The 26,666-nt window shown below is 50.9% G+C and overlaps 3 protein-coding genes across 3 annotated transcripts in view; all 3 read right to left on the minus strand.

The window, feature by feature from the left end:
- VOLCADRAFT_106329 (uncharacterized protein) overlaps positions 1-636 on the minus strand; it is a 13,574-nt gene extending 12,938 nt beyond the window's left edge. Inside the window, exon 1 of the mRNA XM_002954265.1 lies at positions 300-636. Coding sequence (XP_002954311.1) covers positions 300-422 — 123 coding nt within the window. The 5' untranslated portion in view covers positions 423-636. The remainder of the gene's footprint in view (positions 1-299) is intronic.
- Positions 637-3,977: 3,341 nt separating this feature from the next.
- Positions 3,978-8,362, minus strand: VOLCADRAFT_95104 (uncharacterized protein; the record flags this gene model as incomplete). Its single annotated transcript, XM_002954266.1, has 7 exons — positions 3,978-4,025; positions 4,090-4,326; positions 4,749-4,891; positions 5,244-5,729; positions 6,594-7,136; positions 7,671-7,942; positions 8,295-8,362. 7 exons carry the CDS (start codon positions 8,360-8,362, stop codon positions 3,978-3,980), a joined length of 1,797 nt encoding a protein of 598 aa, XP_002954312.1.
- Positions 8,363-8,827: 465 nt separating this feature from the next.
- VOLCADRAFT_95105 (uncharacterized protein) lies at positions 8,828-26,119 on the minus strand (the record flags this gene model as incomplete). The annotated part of the gene is made up of 22 exons (XM_002954267.1): positions 8,828-8,845; positions 9,292-9,515; positions 10,006-10,130; positions 11,785-11,927; positions 12,289-12,345; positions 12,805-12,837; positions 13,764-13,839; positions 14,148-14,209; positions 15,193-15,227; positions 15,791-15,938; positions 16,719-16,799; positions 18,622-18,738; positions 18,821-18,867; positions 19,437-19,587; positions 20,436-20,644; positions 21,278-21,431; positions 21,630-21,721; positions 22,045-22,156; positions 22,869-23,120; positions 24,181-24,314; positions 24,548-24,708; positions 26,103-26,119. 22 exons carry the CDS (start codon positions 26,117-26,119, stop codon positions 8,828-8,830), a joined length of 2,448 nt encoding a protein of 815 aa, XP_002954313.1.
- Between the last annotated feature and the right edge of the window lie 547 nt (positions 26,120-26,666).

Here is a 26,666-nt window from a genome sequence, read left to right on the forward strand (position 1 = left end):
CCATCTCAAAGCAACTACCCCTCTGCCGCGGCGCCATCCACCGGAAACGGACCCAACCTCACGAGCACTAATACTCTGAGTCGGCCACTCGCGGTCTACAGATTCGTGTTCTTCATAAGCTAAGCCTGACCCGTAGCTTCTAATCCAGCCTGGTCAAACAACAGCGGCGGCGCATCCCTTTCCCGCTATTTTAAAACTGGGTCCGGTCTCTCCCATGCCTTTGATATAACAGAACTTGCGGCGGCTGGCTGTGCCTACAGTCTGACCGCGCGGAGCAATAGCTGGCGTCTGTTACTCACCGCATCGGCCCCCTCCGGGTAACTAGGTGCTCCGCCATTCTGGTGTCCTCCTTCGTCCCGCTGTTGGAGGATGTCCTCCAAGCCTTCTTGGCCTCCGCCGCGCGATTGCTCGCGCTCTGCCATCACTTCGCTGTTACTGGCGACCGATATGCCAGCAACGTCAAATCGCCTTATCTATTTTACTATTGAGCTGGGTCCCGAATACAAAGTAAATCACTATTTAAACAATTCAAAATCCCCAACAGACGACGTTCTGACTTGCGCTTGCTTGCACGGTTGACTGGCGAACTAGCGTTGTCTGGATTCAGCGCTTTGTTCCCAGCTAATCTTTGTAACGCACTACCGTATCAGTCACTGTCCTCTGGCCAATTCCGGTCTGCTCCTCCCGCGCCGCACTTGCCGTACTACACTACAGGACGAGCACTTAATCAACATGCACTGCCTACGTGCGTTTTGCGGCCTTGTCCCTTGTGCCAGTGAATGCTGTTTTCCGTTGACAGCTCATACGAAAAACCAACCCCTGGCAGCCCTGAGCGCCTGAGGCCTTTGGCACAGCCCACAGGAATTCTTCAGGATCAGAGCAGTATATTTCTGAAATACTTTGTGCCGAATCAAAGGGATGAAGTACCTATGAAGTTTATTTGTTGTGACCTAACCTAAAAGTGACCTAACCTTATGGTGTGCAGGATGCGCGCGACAGGAATGGACTGTGTAGACCTTTCCGAAGGATCAAGTGCCCTTTAGTCAAGTAAGGAGCTTTCCAGCCAATTTTGTAACATGCAGGTGATCGATTTTTATATGCGTACACCGACGTACACCTGTACGTGACGGCTCACGAAAAGCGGCCCCGAGTGGCAAACCCTAGCGAATCGAGGAAATTTGAATTACACGTCATCGGACTAGTTGGCCCCCACCTTACATGCTTCCACAGGAGCAACATGACTCACAAATTGACAGGCGCCATTTTCTGCGTTCTATTCTGCCCACTGCGTGCAACAAATAAAATGTCATCATCAAACCTTGTGTCTGTATCTGCCTGCGACGAACAGATTTCTGGGCCAAATTCCTAGGGTTTACCACTGCTGTGACTCCTCCCCATAACGAGCTGTTCAACCTACACTATACAGCTCATTATCGTACATGTACGACACCATACGACAACATTAACGGTACCGTATGGCCCGTACCTATGTCCCTGAAACTGAGAGCACCACCAGGACGCAGACATCGCGTGCCCAGCAACAAATACAAACACTACAAAGCATGTTGAAGCTAGTTTATCATCAATCACCCAGCCAGCCACTTACACTCACACATTCAACCTCAAAGCCTTACCCACATGCATTCCTAACCATGAATGATGGTTACAGTCGATCCAAACAGTGGATCCAAACAGGGACCGTAACCAGATTACCGGTCCTATTAGCACATAAAAACTATGTAACACACCAGCTTTCTAGCCACCCATCGCCGTGTGCTCGCCCGCAGGCATCGGTCCACAGACATCCGCACACGCAAAAAGACATGGCATGGTGGTTATGCCTCCTTAGGGTTAGCCTCATGGACAACACCGTACATACATCAAGACCCAAAATGCATGTTCCTGTCTTGCCGCCTCAACATTGCCAGCATTGGGAGTTTTTCCTGCCGTATTCTGCCGGTCATTTTCGTTTGTTGGTTGTTTCTAACGGTCCATCTGGCTCGTACTCCAACAGGACGAGAGCGATGAAGTGTACATGTGTGTGCGTATATATGTAAGAACCATGGCCATAAAAAAAGAGCCGATACGCAAGAAAGAACGCATGTCGTGCGAACGCCGTACACCGTACATGATGCCATAATTAAAGCATCTTAATGCTGCACTGTAACACTACTTAGACGCAACACGTAAGACGCCCCTGGCACATCACGTGGTTCGCGCTCCATAGAGTGGCTCACGATCTGGATTGCTTAATTTGGCTACCCGTCAGCCAGGGTGCGGCCTATTTAGGACACGCCTCTGCCGACCGGCACCCACTTTGCATGCAGTAGCCCACCCGCACCGTGCAGAAACAGCAACCAACGAGAAACAAAAAATGTGCCCCCAGTGTCATACATACATTGACACAAACGGCTAATTTTTGCGCGCGAGCTACATGCCTACCTTGCCCCCTACCGATAAAGCTTTGAATACACAACTTTGCAAAAACGGACCTCGACATGCTATTTGAAACAAGCTGCACATTAGAATCAACAGAGAAGCCCCCATTTCCCCCTTCTCCCCCGGGAAAGAAGGGGGAATCTTACCTTGCGGCTGAACGGGTTTTTCCGCCACTTCCGTATGCCCTCCTCTACACCGTTCATCCCAAAGTGGGCAGGCAAAGCAAACATGGGTTATGAAACCATGGGATTTCCCCCGATCGCGATAGAGTAGCAATAATAACCAACACAACGAGCGTTGTCCCACGTGCGTGCCCGCGCCTAATCAGGACACAGACGTTGCAACTCAGGAAGGCAACGTCTCGTGTTCATACGTATGTATGTGTGTGCGTGCATGCGCACCCATCCCTCGCTACCTCCTCCCCCTCTTTGCAAAGAGGCAATACCATTATACGTTGATCGCCACGCCAAACCAGGATTAATTACTTCAAGAACAATAATACTACCAGCCAACAGCCCATCATTACTTCTGACAGCAAGGTTTTTAAGCCCCAATCACGCACGTAATGAAAACAGCCTAACTGGAAGCCGACCAACCAAACTTGATGGCCTGCACTCGCTCTATGTTCGTGTCCCTATGCAGCAAGGAACGGCACCAGCGGCGGCATGTACGGCAGTCCTGCGATTCACTCAGTATATGAATTAAGAGCCAAAGAGCGCAGCTGACCAGCAGTCTGGCATATGCACGCGCATGGGAACCGCACACGAAGACTACTCACTTCCTTTGCTGTCTATTTTTCTTCGTTTCAACCGTCATTGCTGTTTTTGCATGCGAAGGCCGTGTCTAAGGATGCTAAATCACGAAAACATAAATACACGCGCGCACGTAGCGCCGAGCGATGTTCCGTCCCCCAAAATAAACAGACATACATATGACGGTATACGCCCGAGAAGCAGATCCCAAAGGCAGGTCAGGGGTGTTCCCCAACCACCGCAACCCAACAAACGGAACGGGCTGCAACACAACACGGAAAGAAGAAAAGAAAAGAAAAGAAAGCAATATGGGTAATGGGCTTTGACGGTTATCGTCGCAAGTTTATGCCGTTCGGTTGCTTTCTGCTTTCTGCCTTCTGTCTTCTACCTTCTGCTTTCCAAAACGTTGTCAGACCCAGCTGGATGCTGCTGCACACACCCCGGTCATCATGCCGTCTTTTGCAGCTCTTTTCCCTCCGCACATGTCATGTAAAATTATCGTACAATACGCTCATGCTCGCGCTCAGGATATGTATATTCAAAATGCAAATATGTCAAAAAGTAATAACACTATATTGCCCGCCTGCTTCATGTAATGCACATGCCTATGATGCCTATGATCATGACGACGATGGTGGGTCTGCGGAAGCGAGGAGACGTCAATGAAAAGCCCGGGCAACCGGACTGCGAGCTATTTTTTGGCGGATATCTATGGGTCAAAATGAAGACGAGTCAGCACGTGAACATACGCAAAAAAAACAGGCGACGGTAAGGCCTTTCAGGGGACTAGATGCGCCACGTCTTCTGCGCCTGAAAAACCACCTTCTGCCGTGCCTGCGGGTGCCGAGGCGTCGCCCTCAAACAGCACCTCCGTTGCCCTTCTTTTTATTGCGCTTACGGGTGCGCTACCGCCTGTGTAGTTGTAGCTGCCCACATACCCCACAGCGTACTGCGAGCACGTCTTGCTGTTGACCGCAACACTTTCCAAAGTCTTGGTGACACGCAGTACGGGATTGGTATACAGAAATACGGTAAGGGTAACGTTCAGGCGGCCCCTAGTGTACCATCGTACACAGACGTCGTACTGCGTTGGGCTGGGCTCCATCCCTGTTAGACCCGTGGGCCAGTAAACCGCCTGTGGGGTACGGACATCGTCGGTACAGGTCGTCGTACAAGCATGAACGAATGTGAATGTACGGCATATCTGTTATGAACCAGGAATGGCATTTATGAAGAGAGTTCGTGAGTGCGCTGATTACATTGGCGGGTTTTTAAGTTGGAAGGAAATCCTACGGCTCGGCTCGCCTTCACGCAATTTTGTTTTCACTGAAATGGATGTCGTACAGGGCACAAGGAACTTCCCGGCCTAGTAAATGTCTACCAAGTAAGCTTCATGTCTTCGCAGCAACTGTTTTGGGGCGCAACTGTGAATATGTTTCAATGCCACAGGATAGGATGCCTCGGCCCTCCGCTGCTTTTGGCAGAAAGAAGGGAACCTTGTAATGACCTTAGAGGCCATCGGAAGCCACACCACGCACAACACCACAACAGACTCACCTCACTGTTCCCAGGCACGGAAACCCTCATGTTGTCGCCGCCGTGTACGGCACTTGCGACGAAGCGCAAGTACGGCGAAATCTCGTACGCCGCCCCGCCGTAGCTCCACGTCACCACCAAGTCCCAGTCAAACAGAGTCGGTCCTGCGGGGCACACAAGTGACTGAGTGAGCCGATACACTAGATCCAGACTATAGCATGTACTGCAGAAAAATAAGAGGAACCATCGGCACTATAACAGTCAAAATTTTACGCTGACTGCCGTACGCGACAGTCAGATGTTTAGCGAGCGTCGGCCCCGGGGTTGGATAAAAATCATTCATACATACATACATATATATACATAACATAACGCGACTTTCTTCCACACTTTCACATGTACACTACATACATACATACATACATACATACATACATACATACATACATACATACATACATACATACATACATCTGACATACATACATACATACATACATACATACATACATCGACCTGGGGAGGTGGAGTTCGCCGGTGTCCACTGCACCAGGAAGTAAAGACTTGTCGCAGACGACGGCACAGGCGGTGTATAGCAGTTGGAGTAGCCCAAATCGTCAAGAAGACTTCTAGCCTGTCCAAGCCAGTAGCTGTCGATGTAGCCGATTGCGCCCGGGACGCAGGTTTCGGACCAGTCGAACGTCGTGTCAACCATTGTCGTGGACGTCGTGAATCGAGTGCCGTGGTAGACGGAAAGCATAACTCGCGCCAGGGGCTTCGGGTTTCCGTTCCACCGAACACAAACGTGAAGCGTGTTAGTCGCAGGTAGGCTGGCGCCCGCAGGCCAATAGACGTACTCATAGTTCGTACCGTTATTACGGAGGTTATCACCGCCGTACACTGCTCGGCCGGCAGTGAGTGCGACGCTGCCGACCATGAAGGTGGTGTTTCCCTCTGTCCACGAAACCAAGATGTCGAAATCGTACGGCTTGGACGAGCGGCCTGAATTCATGACCGCCGTGTCATGTGCGGGTGTTACATTGCGAGTACTAATAATTGTCTTAAATTACATTTGTCTGTCTCTTTGTCTATACGTCTGTGTGTTTGTCTGTGTGTGTGTCTGTGTGTCTATGTATGTATGCATGTGTGTGTATGTGTGTAACACCTCGGTTGCGTTAGTTACCCCGGTAGATAGATAGAGGGAGGTGTAACGAGGGGTGTGCCAACACACGAGCTGGCAGATAGAGGCGCAAGAGCCTCCTAAGAGCCACATAACCTAGATTTGGGGCATAACGTGTGATAGACAAACATATTAGCTGTGGGAAGGTGTCGCGCCAGATAACTGTAGCCGCCTCGACAAAGCATGTGCATGCGCACACGGGAGACTCTCTAGTGCGGTCCACTAAGTGACTAGCTAGCCAGCCGCTCACAGCTGAGGTCAAACAGGGCGTTACCTTGGCAAAACCCATCACCAAAGACGCGTGCGAGAACGAGAAAAATAAGATTCCTTGGGAAAAGTTATGGAGAAAAAATTACCCCAATACCCCAGCACCCCAGCAAATTCCCCCCAGTCCAGGAGCACAGATGGCAATAATAATGGAACTATCGCAACAGTCGCCGTTCATCCCCCGCCGGATGAAAACATGAGCAGAAACAGAAGTTCGAACAAAATATAAAGACAAGGGCAGGTTGTCCTGTAATGTTGGCCTCCCTACATTTCCCGTTTTTCAAATGCATTACGCGGCACAAAAAAACAAGACAACAAAGAACACCGGGTGCCTGGGATCGAAACCTCCAGAAACGTATACTTTTGACATCGACTTGTGACGCTATATATAATCCATGCCACGTGCCCCAGCAGCGTACCTCGGACGCCAGAAATAATGGTCCAATCTGTACGGAGAAGCAATGGATACGGGTACGACTGCTGTACGATTGTTGGGCTGGGTGGCGGCGGCGGTGGCGAAGGCGCAGATGGGTTGAAGCTGCCCACATAGCCGGCAGAGGAGGGGGTACAGGAGTAATCCGATTGACGCGTCGTGTTAAATACCTTGGTCGTCGAAGCCACTGCGTAGCCTTTGTACATGGTTAAGACCACACGGGTCGTCGACGTCTGGGTGCGTGTCCAAGCCACGCAAACATAGAAATCCGTCGGTGGCGGGCTGACGCCAGCCGGAAAGTAAACAATTTCGTACTGCGTACCGTACTTCGTATTGTCACCACCGTACTCGGCACCCGTCGTGGCGCTGATATTATCCGCGTTCTGGGCCCAGCGGCCCATTGTGTACGTTGCACCATTCCAGGTCCAGGAAGCCATAATATCCAAATCGTCCAACGGAACGCCGTACGAATAATCGCCGTAACCATTATGACCCGCCATATAGTCATAGTCGTTCAAGTTAACGCTTCCTGCAGCATATAAAAATTATGAGAATGTTTTAATGATGAGAATTATAGCACTTATGCAAAAAGCCCCGGGTTGGCGTCGATCCGGAGAGGCATTGCGAATCACTTTCGGTAAGCCTGCAATTCAGCTATAACTGGTGGCAGATATATAAAACATACTTAGGACATGGCCATCCTGCTATCACGTAAAACATGCCAAATCTGACTGGCCTGCGGGAAATCCCAAGATGGTACTTCTGTATGTTCACTACACAATAATGCTGTACAGTTTGACTGTGCAAGGATTCTACAGGAATTAACAAGCGAGGTGGAAATAGGTGGAAATTTGGCATAAGCGGCCAACGGCTAACCGCCAACGGCCAACAGACAGATACACTACATACACGACATACAGGTTATGATAACAGCGCACGTCCTTCAAATATGCAACTGACAGTACCTTTTAGCAGACTAGTAGGGATCGGGGAAAAGAAACATGTGCTCCTGCGCCGTTTTGCATACGTACATGTACCGTAAAGCGTACGAACAAAATCGTACCTCCGATAGGGTACCAGTCGGTACGGAAGACCAAGCTGTACGGATACCACTGCTGTGGGGGGGCATTCGGGCTGGGCGTGGGCGGCGGCGGCGACGGTGGCAGCATCCGTGGCGGTCTCCCAGCCGTGAAGCTTCGGATCTCAAATCGCTGATCAAGGTCGTCGTCGGTGCAGGGCATCAGCACGACGAAGCTCGCAGAGTTTTGACGCAAGCATCGCGGCGACACGCCAGTAGCATTGATAGCAAAGCTCGGGACCACGAAATATAACGGCCTGCATGCATGCATGCATGCACTCACGCACATGTCCGCCATGCAAAAATCCTGTCATTCTCCACCCTCCGCTATCAGGCGTTCATCAGTACGACATATGTGTAGGGTCGACGGTTCAGGACCTGAGGTTGACTAGGTGCTGCTGCCTTTCTTCTGTTCCTGTTCACGCCGAGAGACTTCAAATCTTCCATCAAGCGTGATAAGCAATGCTTGTGATAGAAGGCTACCTTCATTAGCTAAAATTTGGTGTCCTGGAAGTTTTAGGGTTTTAGGGTTTTAGGGTTTTTACTCCGCAGACAAACATTGCCATCCGCATTGCCAACCGCAAAACATATCCAGCAACACTCACGTACCCGTCTGCTGGGTGCCCCAGGAACAGGCCGAATTTCTGTCGAGCGTCGGTGGCGTTGCAGGTCGCCATTATTGCACGCGTGCCAGAAATATTGCCAGGCACGGTTATGCATCGACCCCAGACATCGCGTATGGTGTAAAGCCAGCCGCTGTCAGACAGTAACGTTGGGCCTATCCTTGGGTCACCTGCGAATGTGAACAATACCACGATCTTGTTGCAAAATGCTCATTCGGTATATGTATATATTTAGATAGCTATCTATAGCCCGCAAGGTCTAAAATATTTAGCATGGACATACATACAAACACATACACACATACACAAATAAGCCTAACACTACGAAAACTGCCTAGCTAACAGCATATACCTGCGGGTGCCGGTTCCTCAACTAGCGTTAGATTCGCCGACGATGTCGTACACCCCCCGGTAAGAATGGACAAATCGGTTCTGGAGTACACGCAGCGACTTCCTCGTAGCCGCATAAAGACTTGAGTGTCCTGCAGCACATCCGATACGCGGGAAGCATTTTATTCCTCATGAGACCGTGCATTTCTGCATTTCCGAGCGAGTGTGTATGTGTGTGTGTGTGTGCGTGTGTGTGGTTGTTACAAGTGGGCGAGCACGCATTGCAGCGCACCCATGTATGTGTGGATCCTGCAGGCAGGTTAAGTTCCTGCAAAATAATACTGAGCTGACATGCTTTGATTCAATTATACACATCGACATGCCGTACACATATCATGTGTACGGCATAGTAAGCAGGACGAAAATGCGCATTCACATCGAACAAACAGCCATTGGATAGATATTATTCCTAATAACAGATGACATATGTTTGGAATATTGTTTGAATATGGTGTGACACAAAAGAACTACGCACATGCCGGCCGGCCGTACATACGACGACCGCTGTTTGCCCTAAGCATGTGCCTGTTAGCACAGGCGTACCAACATGTTATGAATGTGCCGTAGTGTACGACAGCGACAGTACGACGCACCAGCAGGAACCTCTGAGGTCGTGTGTAGGCTGGGTTTAGGGGGGTCCTCAACGTGCCATTGAAATGCCCGGCAACCATCACCGCCCAGCGCTGAGGCAGCTCAGCATCCGCCCCAGAGAGCAAGTAGCTCCGAAGATTGCGGCCGTACACGACTAGCGAGACCCGGTCTCCAGCTCTGACGTCCCTTGTGGATAGCTCAACCCTCTCCACATTGTTGGTATTATCTGTACGTATGCATGTACGTACGTATGTATGTAAGTATGTGCGCATCAATGAGGGGAACTCGTTACAGTAAATCCCAAGGGAAAATCTAGTGTCGTGGCGCGTCATGTGTGCTGACGGAGTGTGGAGGCGTGCGGAGTTGCTGCTGCGTACTCGTGGCGTGTGTTTTTAATAAATACGTAGGGGAAGGTTGGTTCCTCCTCGTTGCGGCTACTTATGCGGCAATCAATTTATTCAATGTCACTTTGCTTCAATTCATGCAACCGTGAGAGGCCGATTATGAAGTTTAGCTAAGGATGGCCGTCTGCCATCTCGTCTGCCATCTCCTTGACGTACATGTACGACAACAGTTCCAAGGCGAAACCAAGTACGGGAATTGAAAACCCCAGGTGCTCCTACGAACAGACTTCTTTGTCCGAATGGCGAAACAATTACATACTACAAATGTCGGACAAACGAGGCTGCCTTCTGCGAATGAGCCAACGTACGTACCTGTACGTGTACGAATGTACGACGTCGTATTGATCATATAGCCAAAATCCAGGTCGTTGACAAGGTTCTTCTTTGCGGCTGGGCTTGAAGGATAGTCGTGCCATACGAGTGCCGCAACAATCGGCCTGCAAGCAGGCAATGAAAACAGATGGCGAGGTTTCGATTTTGCGCTGCTTCACACCGAACTTCACAATAAAATAAAACTTAGCGCAACGGCGGAAAGGTTGCCGGACGTGATGTTCAATGTGCATGTACATGCCAACACATGCGTATGTAAGACAAATACAGGTAGACGTGTATTTGGAATCTCCGGTCTCAAGGAAGGGGGGAATTGTTATGTCATCGCGACCACAACAGTTGCAGGAAAGTACCGATAGGCGGATGCAGATCCCCTGATATGCCCGGAATATAGAACAGGAATGTCCATGTCCATGTCCATGCCCGTGTTCAACTGCGCACAGGTACGCACCCATACACACATACATACAGAGGAACACACCGGAGCGGTAAAATAGGCGTGACGCTCAAGTGATGTGACACCCGTCGTTTCGTTAATCTAGCATAATCTACCGATTTATGGTTGGCTTGCTTCTTCGAGCTCTTTCGACGCCGGCGGATACCCCTAAGACGTATACTTAATATTTACATAGGTCAGGCACTACTGGTCAAGCACACGCCAATGCCCCCGGAGGTTCCGTGATCGAGACCTGTCAGGGTCAAAAAATCCTTTCCGACGGTGGAAGATAGAAGTGCTCCTAGTTGATCGACGGTGTTGACCTGGGATTAAGTTAATCTGCGCGCTGACCAGGAATGGAGTTGGGCCGCTGTCGACCCGGCAGATCCCGTTGGATGCCGCTGGTGGGTGCGGAACCTGAGCGATCCACTGTGAAGTTGACTAGGGAGGCCGGACGAGAGTGTCCCGAAATACCGGGGAAGGCAGGGTCTGCCAGGTAGCGGCCACAGGTTGAAGATATGGCCCCCCTGTCCCACACATCATAATATTCCCAAAATACTACACATACATGCATTTCTGGAGGACCAACCGTTCAGGTTAGTGGCGGTAAGGGGGAGGCGCGCGCGGGCTACAATCCTCCCCCTGCGGTTTTCCGGAGGGTCTAGGAGCTGTGTGTCGTGGCAACGCTATCGCTTTTGTGGTTTCGCCGGTCTATCCCGGGCCCCTGCAGTGGTGATCGGGCTTGTGCGTGGTCCCTTTTCTTTATATGGCTACTTCTCCCCTGGACCAGCCCAGGAAGGGACAGGTGGTGGAGGTCAGTTGTTTTAAGGTGGTTGCAAGACGTCTTGTGGTGTCGAGCTCTCTTAGCCTTTCTCTCTTGGAGGTTTTTAGTTGGCCTGTTAGGTATATCAGGAGCCCTCCCGTGCCGGGACTGCCTTAACCGAATTTTTTTTGTTTGTTTTTTCCCTTCGAATCCCGTTTTCGTTGGTGGTGTTTTGGGGGGTTGTTTCAGAGAGCCTTTGACTTTGCCCTAGCTGAGACTTGTGGACTCGCTCTAGCGGGAACTGAGAGCCCTTCGTGGTGTTTTCACTGCAGCGCCATCCCCGGATGGAGTGGCTGCGGAGTGGCTGCATAGAGTGTTGGCAGTCTGAGTCGGGGTCGGGAGCACACAAGACTAACCGACTTGTGCTGTGTGCTCCCGACCCTTGCGCTGTGTTTCGGCTTCGGCCCCCGGCTCTCGCGGCCCACAGTGTAATCTAAGTCATACATGCATACATGCATACAAGCATACAGGCATACAGGCATACATACATACAGACACACACCCGGTTCCTGTCGCCACAAGGCCATGCAGGTAGATCCATTCACCCTGGTCCACGACACCAAAATCGGCAACTGCAACCCGAAAGAGCGGGTGTGTAAGATTGGGCAGGGGCAGCATCCTACTGAGGTCGAACCGGCCCCATCCCTGCACGTGCACATGTACATGTACACCAACACGGTGGAGGGCAGCAGCAGCGGGAACAGCGATTCATTTTTCCATTCCATATCCACATCATTTCCAACTACCTCGCAACGGTGGAGGCATAGGTTATAGTTAGTTTTCCTTAAAACACACACACAACAAAAAACAACTTGACAATGTCAAAAACCTTAAGCAAGTCACACGCATGAATACCGGCTTAGCACTTGCACAAACATGCTTCCGTCTTCCGATTTCGCAGTGAAGTGTATGCCGTATACTATGCCGTACTACCTCGTATTACCTCTTGTGTATTTTTGTCTTAAATGTATTTTTGTAATTATTATGTGTCACTAATATAAATTACCTGGTAGCCATCCGGTGCTTGACCCAAGGTGAAACCTCCGTTGCCCGCAAAGCCTCCCTGCGCTCCGTCGGCGGGCGTGCACAGCGGGTAATGGTGGGGGGAATTGCCGTACATTAACCAAAAAGGGTTGATGTAAATGACGAAGAGGAGACGATGGAGAGACAACGCAAAAACGCAGTAGCACACGGGAAGACGGACACTTGCTTCAGAAATGGTTTATCAGTGATGGTGTGGTGAAAATACAGATACGGCATCAAAAGGGCGTGTGCTGTTTAGCCTGAGTGACAAGTCGCCGGTGAGGACGAGAAAACCCAAACGATAAACGCATCCACATGCGTCACACAGTTACCAGCCAATCACTAAAAACTAGCGTCATTGCCTTTTGGGAATTTATCCAACGGTACGGCACGCATACGTCATACCGACATGTACCCCACATAACTACACAGGTAAGGAAAGATGAGGACGCATATATACAGACATACAGACATACATACGACCAATAGCTGAACTCACCGTCATGGAGCTTGCACCAGCAATAGCTGCCGCCTGCGGATAGGGTTGGTTGTGCGCGGCGGGGAAAGGGTATGGAATGGATGTAGTAGCTGCCGTACACAGTACGGCACACATTATCCCTACAAGTACGCGCTAAGCGCGACCGCCAGCATCTCAAGAGGCCTTTTCAGCGGAGGCCAGCTAATACACTGGATAATAAGCCAGTGGCCGAGTACATTTACATGCACGGACTTTGCGTGGATGCGCGTGCGACCGAACGGAAACCAGGAGAAGGGAGGAAAACGAAAGCCCGATCGCCGAACGGGGAAATGTTATAAGCAGATGTAAACGATATGATACAGCATCTACAGCATCTACAGCATCTACAGCATGCGCGGGTGCGGACCGTTGTTGGTTGACAGTAACCGCCAATAAGGATTAGAACTCGGTTATAATGATGTACAGAACACGCGCAAAAATTGTTATGCAGCAGCAGGGCTGTTGCAGTAATGTTGCAATTGACAACAAGTGTTGCAGCAGCAAGGCTGCTATTACTGCGGCTTCAATTTAATTTTTTTTAATTCCTCTTGCCATATGTCCTGATAAAGCTATAGCTGCTGCGCTCAGCGTAATGACCTAAAACACGTCACCGCCAACAGGAGTGCTGTATGCGTCAACCCGGCGGGGCATGTACGGAGGTGCATACGAGCCGCACTGTGTGGCGACCTCCCAGCTATTTTGTGGATAACAGTAAGGACTAAACACATCATATCCGTACAGATGACGTGGTTCGTACGTTACCTCGCGCATAGCCTCTTCAGGAAAGCATTTCAGAAATAAATGGACCCATACACAAGGTCATACGGTGTAGGCAGAGCCACTTATAAATTAAGGCTCCTTAATAAGGGTTATGAGGAAGAAAAGCCAGCAGTAAAGTGGTAAGGCTTCTCCGCATGCGCACATGTTTTCACCGTACTCACCTTCAGCAGCATGCCCGACGGCTCGAAGCCAACCGAAGCGGGGTCCTGCGAAATTCCCAAGGGGTAATAGCCGTCCCTGCGCGACAGGGAAAACATTAGCTCACTTTGAAGCCGCCGTCATGAAGGTCTTCGGTTTTATCGACAGCTCAACGCATATACGTATGTACATATAGACAGACAGGCAGACAGACAAACATCAAGTAAAAAATACCGTATTAACACGTCACATGTAATTGGAAAACATCAGTTGTTTATTACACCGTCCATAACCCCCCCGCTACACGGACGGCCCTGCACATGTACAGCGCTTGCAGCTTGCAAATATCATGCGCTTACGCACACGCATACATACATACATACATACACGCGCCTGTACATACATACCTAAAGTACTGGCGGGCCAGTGCAAGGTGACCAGCCACCAGGGGGGTTGACATGGAAGTCCCCTGCAGTAGCGACATACGGACGATGGTGTGTGTAGGTGTACATGCGTGCAGTGCAGCATGCGCGCAGTGCAGCAGACGGATACAATACAAACCAAATGCTGATGCGTGACATACGTGGAAGGGCCTCCAACACCAAGATCGGTTCCCGGGAAAGTGGGAGGCACAAATTGAGCAGGACACGTCAGTTTGCAAAACGTGACGCGACGTATTTTGTTTTAATCCATGGTCCCCGGGCTTTTGATGGACACCTTTCCCCATTCCTGCGGGACTTGTAGTTACACTTGTAGCGTGTAACTTGTAACGAGGCATGGGTAAGTGACCCGGTTCTAGTTACGTGCTGTCCCACAGGCACAAGACGTTTGGAAGTACGAGGGCGCACACACATATACACACACACACAGACACACACACACAGACACACACACAGACAGACACACACACAGACAGACACACACAGACAGACACACACACACGAGTAAAAACTATTCGCAAGGGGCCCGGTTGCCCGGCTTTTGCATGTGCAGACGGGGGACGCGGGGAGGTGGAGGAGTGCGCGCGCACCGCTTTCTACACATCCCCTTCATTGCTGCCAGCAGGCACATGCACGCTACCCGTCTTCGGGGCTATAGCTACCTGTTGCCTCTCACGACTCGTGATTTGCTTTTACGCATGTTATGTAGGCGAGCAGCCAACTCGAGTCGCATCACGTTAGGAGGTGTTTGTGTTGGTGTGTTGTGTGTGCAGCTAGTCATGTGTTGTGGGGGATATTAATATTATTACATTCTCTCTCCAAATGGACGCAGTCGCTACAAAAGACGGTCTGCAGAAGCTTGCAAGACGGTGCCAGCTAACAGCTCTCGAGTACCCGTTCGTACAAGTGGACGAGCTGTTGACAAGGAAAGGTAACCGAGATGAAATCGGAGAACGAGTCTGTTAGACTCGTGCAGATTTAGTTGTACACACGGTTGGTAATGCACACACACCTGTAGTTGGATGGTGGAGCTCGAACAAGTGCTGGCTGCATGTACACACACAAAGCAGGGATCAAGAGATGATGCAGCACGCAAGAGCATGCTAAATAATATAATAATAAAAATATTAATACTCCTCAGCCTAAGCTAGGGCGTTTGTATTGCGGGGACGGGAGTGGAGAGGTTGTTACGGGTTTACCTCGTCGGCTTTACCTCTGGCTTGGCACCTACCTACCTCCATCTACGCCGCCGTACTTAAGAGCAAACTAATAACGTATAAAATTGTGCAAACGTTATTGTGAATCATTCACTACTTAAGTCATCTATGCATGCGCGACGCAGTCGTAGAAAATTTTAACAAGCTCATTAAAGGATTTAGCCTGAATCCGGCTGCTAGCGTATTACTAGTGCGTCGCTGTCCTAGCTATATACCTCCTCTGAACAAAGGATCTACATTTATATTTATGGATACTTTCCTGACTATTTTTAATGCACCTAGGATTAAGCCTAGCCTAGCCAAGCCTTACTAGCTTAGCTAGCGACCGTAACTTCCGTGCTCGCTTATGCCCTCACACCCTTGTTAATAACGCAATTTCTTTCAAGTGCTTACAGTTAGCGTCCGGTCTAATACCCGGTCCGGATGCGGCCGACTCGACAGCGGCGCCAGGGGCAACGATGTCCGGCTTGATTCGGCCGTCGGTGAACGGGCCGTAACTGGAGAAGTAGGGTAGGCTGTTGATGCCCATGTCGACGTTCGGCTGTCCAGGTGAGTGCATGTATGTATGTATGTATATATGTGCGAAACGCAGGCAGGGTCGTGACACGTGCGTGCACATAAACAAGCGCAGGAGATGGGAGGGAAAAGGCGTGGACGAGTAACAAGTTAATAGGCGAAAAACGGTTTTTTGGATTTGCATTTTAATTTGGACGGCTATAGTTGTACAGCTATATTATTAGTTACTTCTGTACAACACATATGTAATGCCGCTGCGGAACAATGAGAAAAAAGTAATGTTGTATTCTGTAAGGCATATCACGGGATCTGTATCCGCCAATCGGTACTCTTCTGTAGCAGTTGTAGTCGTGATGGTGTAACAAGTAGATTGTCGCCATTTTTTTCAAATCCTTCCTATCCGACATATCTGGTGCTATTTATTTCCGATCTCTGGCAGCACCGATACAAACATGGAGCGGATGCCAAGGCCGATCGACCGTGGTGCAGCTGTAAGATACGAACGGACCGGATGGCGTGCAGATCATTGGCAGTGTACTATTACTATTGCGATATCACCATGGACCAGCACGGATTTAGGAACCTACCAACAGACATCTGACAAATGTGCATTGCCAATGTAACACAGACACACACACAGACACACATGCACGTTATTCTCAGTCTGGCTAGTAGCTAGTGAAGCGATTGCCAACACAGGGTAGGTGTGTACGCTCGCTCGTTGCATACAGAAATGGCACCAGAAGCAGCAGCAGCTAGCAACAGCAGCAGCCATATATAGCATTTGCACACGCACAGTACTTACATAATATAAGAACGTCATGTGCGGGTTAGTGATCACCAAGCTGCTGTTGCTCAGCAAAGCCACAGTGTTCAGGCCTTCCGCCTGCGATTCATGGAACGGAAAGAGCCGCATAAAGGGCCGTACCAGGCGGGTTATTGTATGAATGTATGTATGTATATATGTAAATTTTCAAAATAATGAACACGGGGCCAGAAGCAACCAAATAAACAATCACGTTGTATACGTATACAACGTTGGATACACGTACGACTGTCGTATCCAGCCGTACCATGTAAAGATTCCCAAACAAGCTGCTGATGGCATCCTCCTCCAGAGTATCGATGTAACCAGGATACTACCAGGATACACGCACGTTTCTCCCCTTCCCCCAGGTGAGGCCGTCCTCGACAAGATTTTAACTAGGACTGGCAGAGTCTGCCACCTACTGCTCCCCAACTCGGGAGGTTGCTACCACGTTTTCCAGCCCTGCCTTTTCGACATAGTTCGACGGCCATGTGATAGAAGACGTTTGCGTTAGCCTCCTTTCGCCATTACTCCGGGGGAGGTTCTCGAGAGGGGCGAATGATGAACAGATAACCTACCCTGCTTATTAGCCCGTAGATGGTGTTGAAGTCAGAAATCCTGGGAATGACTTCCTGGGAATAGTCCAGAAAGCCGGTTCCTGCGGCAATAAACATGACGGCTGCAGCGCCAGCTCTGCGCGCATTGATCGCTCTCTGGTCCGCTGTGCAGCTGGTACCGGTGAGATCCACCAGCACAACCGCGCCAGTGTAATTTCCAGTGAGGTTGGTGCAGGCATTTAAGGGAGACGCAACCCGAAACGGCACTTCCTGCAATATCATCATCAGCAGCAGCAACAAGCAGCAGCAGCAGTAGCAGCAAGCAGCAGCAGCAGTTGCAGCGATATCTCTAGATCGGTTAGGCATGGATGCATCCGGGACGGGACGGAGCGCTGTTGTGAACCGCTGCTGAGTGTGTCCGTAAGACCTGTACATATGTATGAATGTCCATGTCCATATTTGCATGACGACTGATGATGATGGCCGGTTAAGGCAACTTTAGACGCGAGCAGGTGATTGCAATCATTTACCAATTGGTAAATGAACCGCTGCTGGCAAGGTCCTGACCAAGTCAAGCTGTTCCCAACATCCTCTACCCATACGCGTCGTTTGGCCCGCTATACTGTTTGTTCCACATAAGTGGATAAAACATGTTAAGTTTTAAACCTACTAGAAACAAAGTTGCTATTAATCAACGAAAATATGCCCAGACAATAAACGTGCCTGTTAGCGCTAGCGCTAATCCTGGCACAAACTGTCCTAGAAATGAGGCGATGAGCAGGGCGTTATGAACGCGGCCGTGTAGTGGAGACGAAACCCAGCTTGGTCATTGCCCATTTCGGTGAAAAACACGCCGTCACCTGATTATCGAGGAGCATTCTCCAATAGTAGTCGCTTTTCCCTAGGTACGGCCACATCTGCAAAATAGCACGTGATGACGTAAATTGTGTGAGTAAACAGCAAACGTTCGCGTTGTACGAAAATACGGTGCCGCGGCACGTAGTAGTAGTAATAATAATAATAGCACCGCTTGCAGTGCAGATCGACCTATCGCGAGCTCCAAGCACTCCCCTCCGTTTCGTGGAGCCGCCAGGTAAATCAAGTAACCGAACATTACGCCCGCGTAATACAAAATTACTGGATATATGTTTCCCTTGAGCTATATACTGCTGATGAGCCATCGACGAGCAAGGAAATTTCTGGCTAGTCTAGTCGGTACCCTGGCAAGTCGGTTCCCCCTCCCCCATGTACACATAAGCGGAGATCCATCCATCCATCCATCTCCTGGATCTCCATTTCCCGATGCTTTCCAATTACATCCGAATTCCCCCACGAAAACGCACCGAATACGATTTCAGGGTGTTGTTCGCATCCCTGTAGCGGAACAGAATTGCCATGTTGTACGGCGAAGCGCTGAAGCCAGCCGGGTGGTTAATCGTTGCGCCGACCGAGAGAACGTTCTGCAAGCAGGAATAATGATGTGGACGAATGATGATGGAGCCGATACCCGGAATTTGGAGGAGTCATCCGTGCTGGACGCACCTTGGCTGTCCCGGGTGCCGTGACCGTGGCCATAAACCCATTGTCGCCTGCGCAAACACCACCAACCAAGTCACATATGTGTGTGTATGTGTGTATGTATGTGTGTGTGTTAATGTAGCTGATGAATGTAGCAGCGCCGCAGCAAGGTCAAAAAGGGGTACACGTACTCGTCGAACCATGTTGTTCTATGGCGCTATCTGACGACTCGCCTTTCCTGCTTTTATATCTACACACAAGCATGTGCAATTCGTTGTCCTTGGAGACAATGTGCGCTCTACTACTTTGCCGCGCCATGCACCCATAGGTCCGCTCGTCCGCTTTCATTCATACAACCACCAAAGAGCCATCAACAGTGTGGCGCCTAATTGCAGTGGTGTCCTTGCGTGCTTACATACACATACATACATACATGCATCATGCGTCGGTGCACAGGCGGAGGCGCCTCCCTCCAAGGATACACATGCCGAAGGCGCCCGAGTGGGCGTCTGCCGCTAAGGACAGACGTCAAGTCAACAATCGCCCCTCTCTTAGGGAATTTAAAAACTGCGGACATGCATTGCATGCGTGCGTGCGCAGCTCCGAAGGTTAGTACACACATACCGACATACCGACATACCATCATTTCCAGCAGCGATGACGGTTAAGAAGTCCGGGTTCCGCCAAGCAAACGCGTCGAATTGCCTGCAGGCTTCATTGTACGACACCGCCAGAGCTCCCGAGTATCCCCAACTGGACGAGCTAATCCTCGCACCCGCTCCGTAATGATACTATGAGAGGAGAGGGGAGAGAGCGGACAGGAAGGCGTCGATGGCAGGGGTACGTGTACGTCGATGCTGTATCGACACTTGTGCGTTGTATTATTATATATAGTAACAGGACGTCAAGTACGGGTGTACGGCGGTGCTGCAGTGGTACGACAGACGTGCATCGGTGTACCAAACGACAGGTTTGCCAACGAGTTCCTTTTGCCAGCTTCTGTAAAAGCACACACATACACACACAGAGAATACCTATCTACTTCCGACCCTAGCCTTCGTCCGGCTCTTGGGCCCCCTGCCCTCGGTCTCGTGCACCTGTTACACCTTTTACATCTTTGGAGAGTAACGCAACTCCAGGTGATATCTAACATACACATGCCATAATCCGGTTCACCTACCTGTCGGCGATGCATTTCTGTCAGGCAAAGGCAGGTCGCAGCTGAGTATATATATATACTGATGGTGTTAAGGTTTTAGGGCTATACCAGTTTGTAAAAAATGTGACTCGGGGCATCCACGGCCCTACTGTAGCAAACACCAAGTCTCCCCAACCCAAACGTTTAAGGCAGCAAGCGTGCCGACCCCCAGCGCCACAGCCCTTCGCACGTGCACGCACTCTTAAGAGGTGAGGTATTTATGACCGGTAGCAATCAATAAGCTTATATCACCGCGCTCAGTTGCGTGGGTGTACCCACCGGCTGTAGCATCTATCAGGATTTACGAATCAGGGGATTTACAGTGGATTTACGAATCATTCATACATATCAGCCCCTCTCCGTATAGATGATATCATGCATGAGTTGTCCGTATGCATACGCATACGCATGCGTGTACACACGTGTTCAATTCGGACCTACCGGCAGTACTTTGTCGTCCAGGGGCATGGGCACGAATATACCATTGCTGGGCGAAATGTCAAAGAAACTAAGACGCGCCTGCGGTGCGCTGCCAGTCCCACGATGGTTTATCAATGAGCCGTTCTTGCTGGCAAAGGCGGCGCCTGCAATGCTGCCAGCTGCATGCGTTCCATGACCGTAGGGCTCATCCCCGAACCAGCGGTTAATGCCTTCGGGCGGGTGGAGAGGGCGTGGAATTAAGCGAAGTGACGACAACCGATTGAGTGCAGGGGTGGGCAGGTGTAGGCATGCAAGCAACGAGGCAAGCAAGACGGGCGCCTGAAATTATAACCCGTTGAAAGACCCCTTTCGGGCTCACAAACCCTGCCTGGTTGGAGCGCCTGTACAGTGTCCAAATGCAACGGATGGTCAGGCTTCGACCCACATTCATACGGTGTACACGGCTCCTGCTGGAGCTCTGATCGTGTTCTAAAGTTCTTTGGTTCTGCTTGCGGCCCTCAAATGCTTTGCAACTGCGATGGTGTCGAGGAGCGTACACGGGCCGAAACGCCCCTCAGTTCCCCACACCCACTGGCTAGGCTGCGGCCGCCTGCATTCCCTTGTTATTTCTCCTTCAAAACGATTCTCCTTCCTTCCTATTAACTTTCCTCCTTCGCAATATTTTCCCCCTTATCTTTCCTCCTTTACGACGATTTTTTCGATTGTCACGACATTTTAGCGTCTGTCAGTCTGCCGTGTGCACGTGTTTTGTCGACGCTACAGTCGTATGATGCGACACGATTCCGCTGTAACGGGATTCATCTCAAATCACTCAGTAGACCAAACCGAACTTGTTCTCCTACCAGAGTTAATTGGAAGCATATATTGCACGACTTTGCGATGATATGGCAGGTACAGACGAGGCGGCGACCCGACGAATAGCGTCCGTAGGCTTCCGGTTCGCCATCGGTCGTCTATGAAGTTGCAGTGGCTCATGTCGAGGCCGGAATCTTCCAGCTGCACGGAAAGAGAGCGAGACAAATCTGGACGTTTGAAACAGACAAACATGAGCAAAAACGATTGCGCGAGCAAACGATGATGTAAACGATATAGATCGATATGTAGGTAATGATAGGTAATGATAGGTCAGTCGCTCGCCCCCCTATTAGTTTTTTTTATTAGGGGGCCCCTGACAAAAGACATAAAGTAACTTACCCCAACGATGACTCCCTGGCCCTGGAGGTTGGCTGCCCAGTAAGGACGCAAACCGGAAGTAGGACTGATATAAGTGTCCATCGAAAGGCTTCCTGCGCATCGTAAAAGCTGGTGAATATGTAAGTTACGAACACACGCCAGCCGCAGTGAAAAAGCGCGTGCGCGCGCGCACAAGCAGCAAAAAAACAGGACAAATAAAGAGATTTGCCATGTAACGGAATACGCGCGCATCGGAGGTTACCACGTAAACATCCACACCATCGCATTCTGCTGTAGCATGCTCTCTCAAGGTGGGACGAATCCACCATGCGGTCGGATGGCTCACAGAGCAGATGCGTGCATATTATCATTACAGGCTAGCCTGTCTATTGCATGTAATACTAATAATTGCTACTCGCGCAAGGGAATAACGAACCTGTTTGCATGATCCAACCCGCCGCGGCGTTGCGCGCTGCCGGCTTGAGTGAAGGCTCCACCCAGACAACGGTGTCTAGTCTAGTCAACCAAGTTACCCCTTGCTCGTAGTCCTGAACAGGCAGCATACAGACATACAGACGACTTAACGACGCCCAGCATGCAGACATACAGACATACTGCCCAGCTCAGGCTCCGCAACAAAACGCATACGATGTCGGTGAAGATTCAGAAAGGGATTTTTCATCCCTTAATTCTTTTTGCCCCGCGTCATTCGGTTACTTCACTCCACTCCGTGTCACATGCCCTACTTTTCAGCCGTTGGTACTGTCTTATGATGTACGATTGCCCTTTAGGGGAACCTGGCTAGCCAGCCGCCTTCACAGGGACGCGCAAGCACGACACGCAAGCGTAACGCAACCGAGGTGTAACACACACATACACACACATACACACATACACACACATATACACACATACACATACATACACATACACATACACACATACACACATACACACACATACACACACAGCAACAGCAGCAGACGGCATTCAACAATCAGTTGCACTAACCAGCGTTCACCCCAGCTTTTTAATAATCTACCATAGATACCGCGCATGCACGTACTGGAGACGTACTGGGACTTTTCTCTATCACATGTGCATGCATGTGCCCACATGTGTGTATATGCTAACGCCCATCCCATGCTGAACCTGGAAACCTGGTAAGGCAACATGCACACGAATTTCCGTACTTTACCGCACACGCAGGCATCCCTACATGGACGTGAGTACGTCTCACACAAATGCACGACAACGTACCTGCAAGCAGAAGTATACCAAGAGGATGGGCGATGCCTGGCTGTACAGCCCATCGGATGCGGCCTGGGGCCGACATTTGTCGCCAGCCCCTGCCCTCCCTAAAGCATCTGCCAGCGCTGCCGGCCACGCCTGTGCAATCGTCCTGCGGGCCTTATCGGACAGAGTAGGAGTCAATCGGACCGTCACGGCATATAGCTCCGGAACCACGATCGCAGAGCCGTTGCCGTCCGCGCCCGGCGGTGGCGGTAGTGGCTGAGTGGTGTTGTTATCTGTAGGCTGGAATAACTTGTTGTACAACCGCCAAGTGTTGAGGCCTCTAAGAACGGAAAAAGAGGATTGGGAATTTACTTCGTCGGCTGCGTCGTCATCTGTTGGGCTGCTGGAACCGCCTGCGGATCCGCGAATGCCTTTCCCCGCGTTATTGGACGCCGCTGGCCCTGCTACGTTGTTGCCATTACCACCGCCGTTGCCACTGTCGTTGCCGCTACTGTCGCTTGCGATAGTGTTAGCGTCGGCGCTACTGCCACCGCCGGCCTTACTGCCGCCGCCGGCGCTGCTGCCGCCGCCGCCGTTGCCACCGCCGCCACTGCTACTGCTATTGCTTCTGCTGTTGGATGCAGCAAGGCCTCGGCGGCGGTTTTTCATCTGCATCTCCGCCGCTTTGGCTGCTGCTGCTGTGAAGACCGCTGAGGCCTCCGGGGCCACCTTAAATGCTGGCGTGTACTCGGCCTTCAGTATTCGTCAACCGACATTCCATAAGGGCACACATACATACATACACACGTACACACGCACAAAAACGAAGTGGTGAGTTGGCGTAGATTGTGGGATGGGGTGGGGTGATGTGGGAAGTAAGAACCGCAGGTAATGGTCTTCTTCAATGACCTGAAGTGAGAAACGGTAAAAGCACAAATATGGGTGCGGAACATACAGCAGGTACAGGACGATCACCGGAGGGAGGGAGGGAGGGAGGGAGGGAGGGAGGCAGGCAGGCAGGCGAGTAGGCAGGCAGGCAGGCGGGTAGGCAGGCAGGCAGGCAGGCAGGCAGGCAGGCAGGCAGGCAGGCAGGCGGGTAGGCAGGCGGGCAGGCGGGTAGGCAGGCAGGCAGGCAGGCAGGCAGGCAGGCGGGTAGGCAGGCAGGCAGGCAGGCAGGCAGGCAGGCAGGCAGGCAGGCGGGTAGGCAGGCAGGCGGGTAGGCAGGCAGACGGGTAGGCAGGCAGGCAGGCAGGCCATAGTTACGTGAGTAAATCCAACCCCTGCATGCTCTCTACGCACTATGTCTCAGCCGCCCCGTAAAGCCGCATCCACTTACTGCCAGTGCATTGTAGCGAGCTGCTACGCTTATAGCATCGGACTTGGCTAGTACGAGCAGCGTGTTGTACGCCACATACTCAAGGATGCTGGCACCAGCTCTTAAAATGTTGGCACGCATGTCCCGTACAGTATCTACATGTACGCATTAAAACAGGTAGGCAAAGATAAACGTTTGCGTAAAAAATATCTAAGCAGGTCTAAAATGGCCTAAGTAGATCTGAACAGTTTTAGGCAGGTCTACAGCAAGGTTTAGCACGTTCAGAGCAGAGTACAATAAGGCCAGAGCAGAATTCCACAGAATTTCACAGCTCCTATGTCAGGTTATGGCTAGGAGCCCAAACGTTTTGGCGTAGGCATCTACGTACCCTCAGAATAGCGAAGCAATATGAGCTTGCGGCCGTCCTTATCCCTGCCGTGTGGTACATTAGCTGGTGGGCCCCCGGCCCCGCCCCCGCCATTGGAATTGCCGCCAGCTGCTTCGGCGGCGACGGCGGCAGCAACCGCACTGGACACCTCGGATGCCTTCCTGTACGCGTGTGTGCCAGGCCAGTGCCGCGCCAAAGGGACGGCGCGAGAAGGGAAGGGGATGAAGGGCGCAATGAACAAAAGGGCGGACGGTGGGAAAGGCAAGAACGGGAGCGGTGAAATGACGGCCAGGCGAGTGTCTCAAGGTAATAGACGCGGCGGCGGCGGCCAAAACGTCAACGGCAGCCGCAGGTAGGTGGTGTGCGCTGGTCGGAGACCTACTTACGGCGCGTCGTTTAGGACGCCTCGCCACTACACGGCGCGCTTCAGGCCTTCTTTCCCGTTGTACACTGTTTGCTAGTGCGTACGAACATGCCGTGCATGTACGAGAGGTACACGAGCACCCTGGGATGTGAAGAAACAAAAACTCTTTCAGCCGCCCACTGTTCGTAGCGGCCCGGTATCTTTATCAGGTGTTAAATTGCGTCAGGTTTTCATATAGCAACAGCCTCTTAGAGGCAACACTGCTCGGCAACACTGCTCGCTGAGCGGGGGTTGTTCTGTCACAGGGATATAAATCCGTTTTCCAGGAACAGACGTTTCAGCTGCCGTCGTTTTAACTGTCGAACCGCATACATGTGGCTAGGACGTCTCTGTGGCATGTGTAAGCTGATCCTGGTAGACATAGTAGGTACCCTCGCTACCCTTTAGTTGCGCCCTCGCGCGCCTCTTGCTAGCTACGACCACTAGGCGGCACACCGCAAAGCCAGATGCAGTGACAAAATCAATTCGGGCTTTTGTGCGTGCTGTTAAAGATGAGGGAAGGCAGTTGGCCGGGCGTGCCTCCGATAGAAGGAAAGTTTATGTCACATGCTGCAGCTTACTATTGAAACGCCGTACAAACAAGAGGGCTGGAAAGATTCCACTGGTCTTTGTGATGTGCTCTGGAGTCTGAAGCGTTAGGAAGTGGGTCTGCAAGTCTGCGTTGTGGAGCCTCGGCGATGATGCACAGAAGTTAGCCCGAGGTTCTCCGAGTGCAAATGCAATTTTCATCGTTACATCTATTAATTTAGACGTTCATTTGCGATCATAAGGTTATGCTTCGCCGGGCATAACGGAAGCTTAAGCACGATAACTAAAGGATGCGCAGCCAACGTTAACGTACTTAACGGCAAGAACTTGGCGCAACTCAGTACGATTACACGGCATAGACAACACAGCTAAACAGATCATTATAACTGGTGGACTCACCTCAAAGGTACAAACCCGTTCCGCAGCTCGACGATGGAGTTATCGTCTTGAGCTTCAGCAGCCGTGGTGCTCCACAAAGCTAATAGTGCAATGACAATGAAAACGTCCCTCCGCACGCCCTGTCTAACCAACGCTTGGAGAATGCGCCCCATCGCGCCTAGGCACAAAAGTCGTGAGGCCAGGAACGCGCTACTGGGTGCTCACCATGCCGCGTGCGTCATAGGAGAGTAAGCTTTACTTACTCACACTTGTTGCCGTAATGTTGGCTAAGCTTTAACAGTTAAGGTTCCCTGGACTTAACTGACATTGCGACTTCTCCACAACTCATAATGCACTCGAAGTCCAATGCCAGCAAGTTTACATATTTTACCTAATCTGGTAAAATACCAAGCCCTCACTTAAATTGAAAGTCTCTATGCGTCAGCGGAAAGCAGCCCCGTCTGCAGCTTAATCGTTTCGCAATTGTTGAAGTCCTTGATGCCACAGCACCAGTGCAAACCTGACGAACTAACGTATACACTAGCGCGTGAATATATCCTATCTGATGGGTTATCGCGCTTGCCGCTGAGTCAAGAAGTGTGCCCGCCACAAGCAGTCAGCGCAGCGGATTAGAAGGCATCGTTATCGAGGGTATGGAATGATAAAATAATTTATGCGACGTTATATGTCATGTACAAAGCTTCGCCTAAGCACAGGGGCTGTGGCGGAGCTTATTACTCCAGGAATGAACGGCAAAGGGTAGTTGGGTTGGAATCATAAATCGATTCC

Source organism: Volvox carteri, assembly GCF_000143455.1.
Source record: "Volvox carteri f. nagariensis unplaced genomic scaffold VOLCAscaffold_41, whole genome shotgun sequence".
NCBI classification, from domain to species: Eukaryota; Viridiplantae; Chlorophyta; class Chlorophyceae; order Chlamydomonadales; family Volvocaceae; genus Volvox; species Volvox carteri.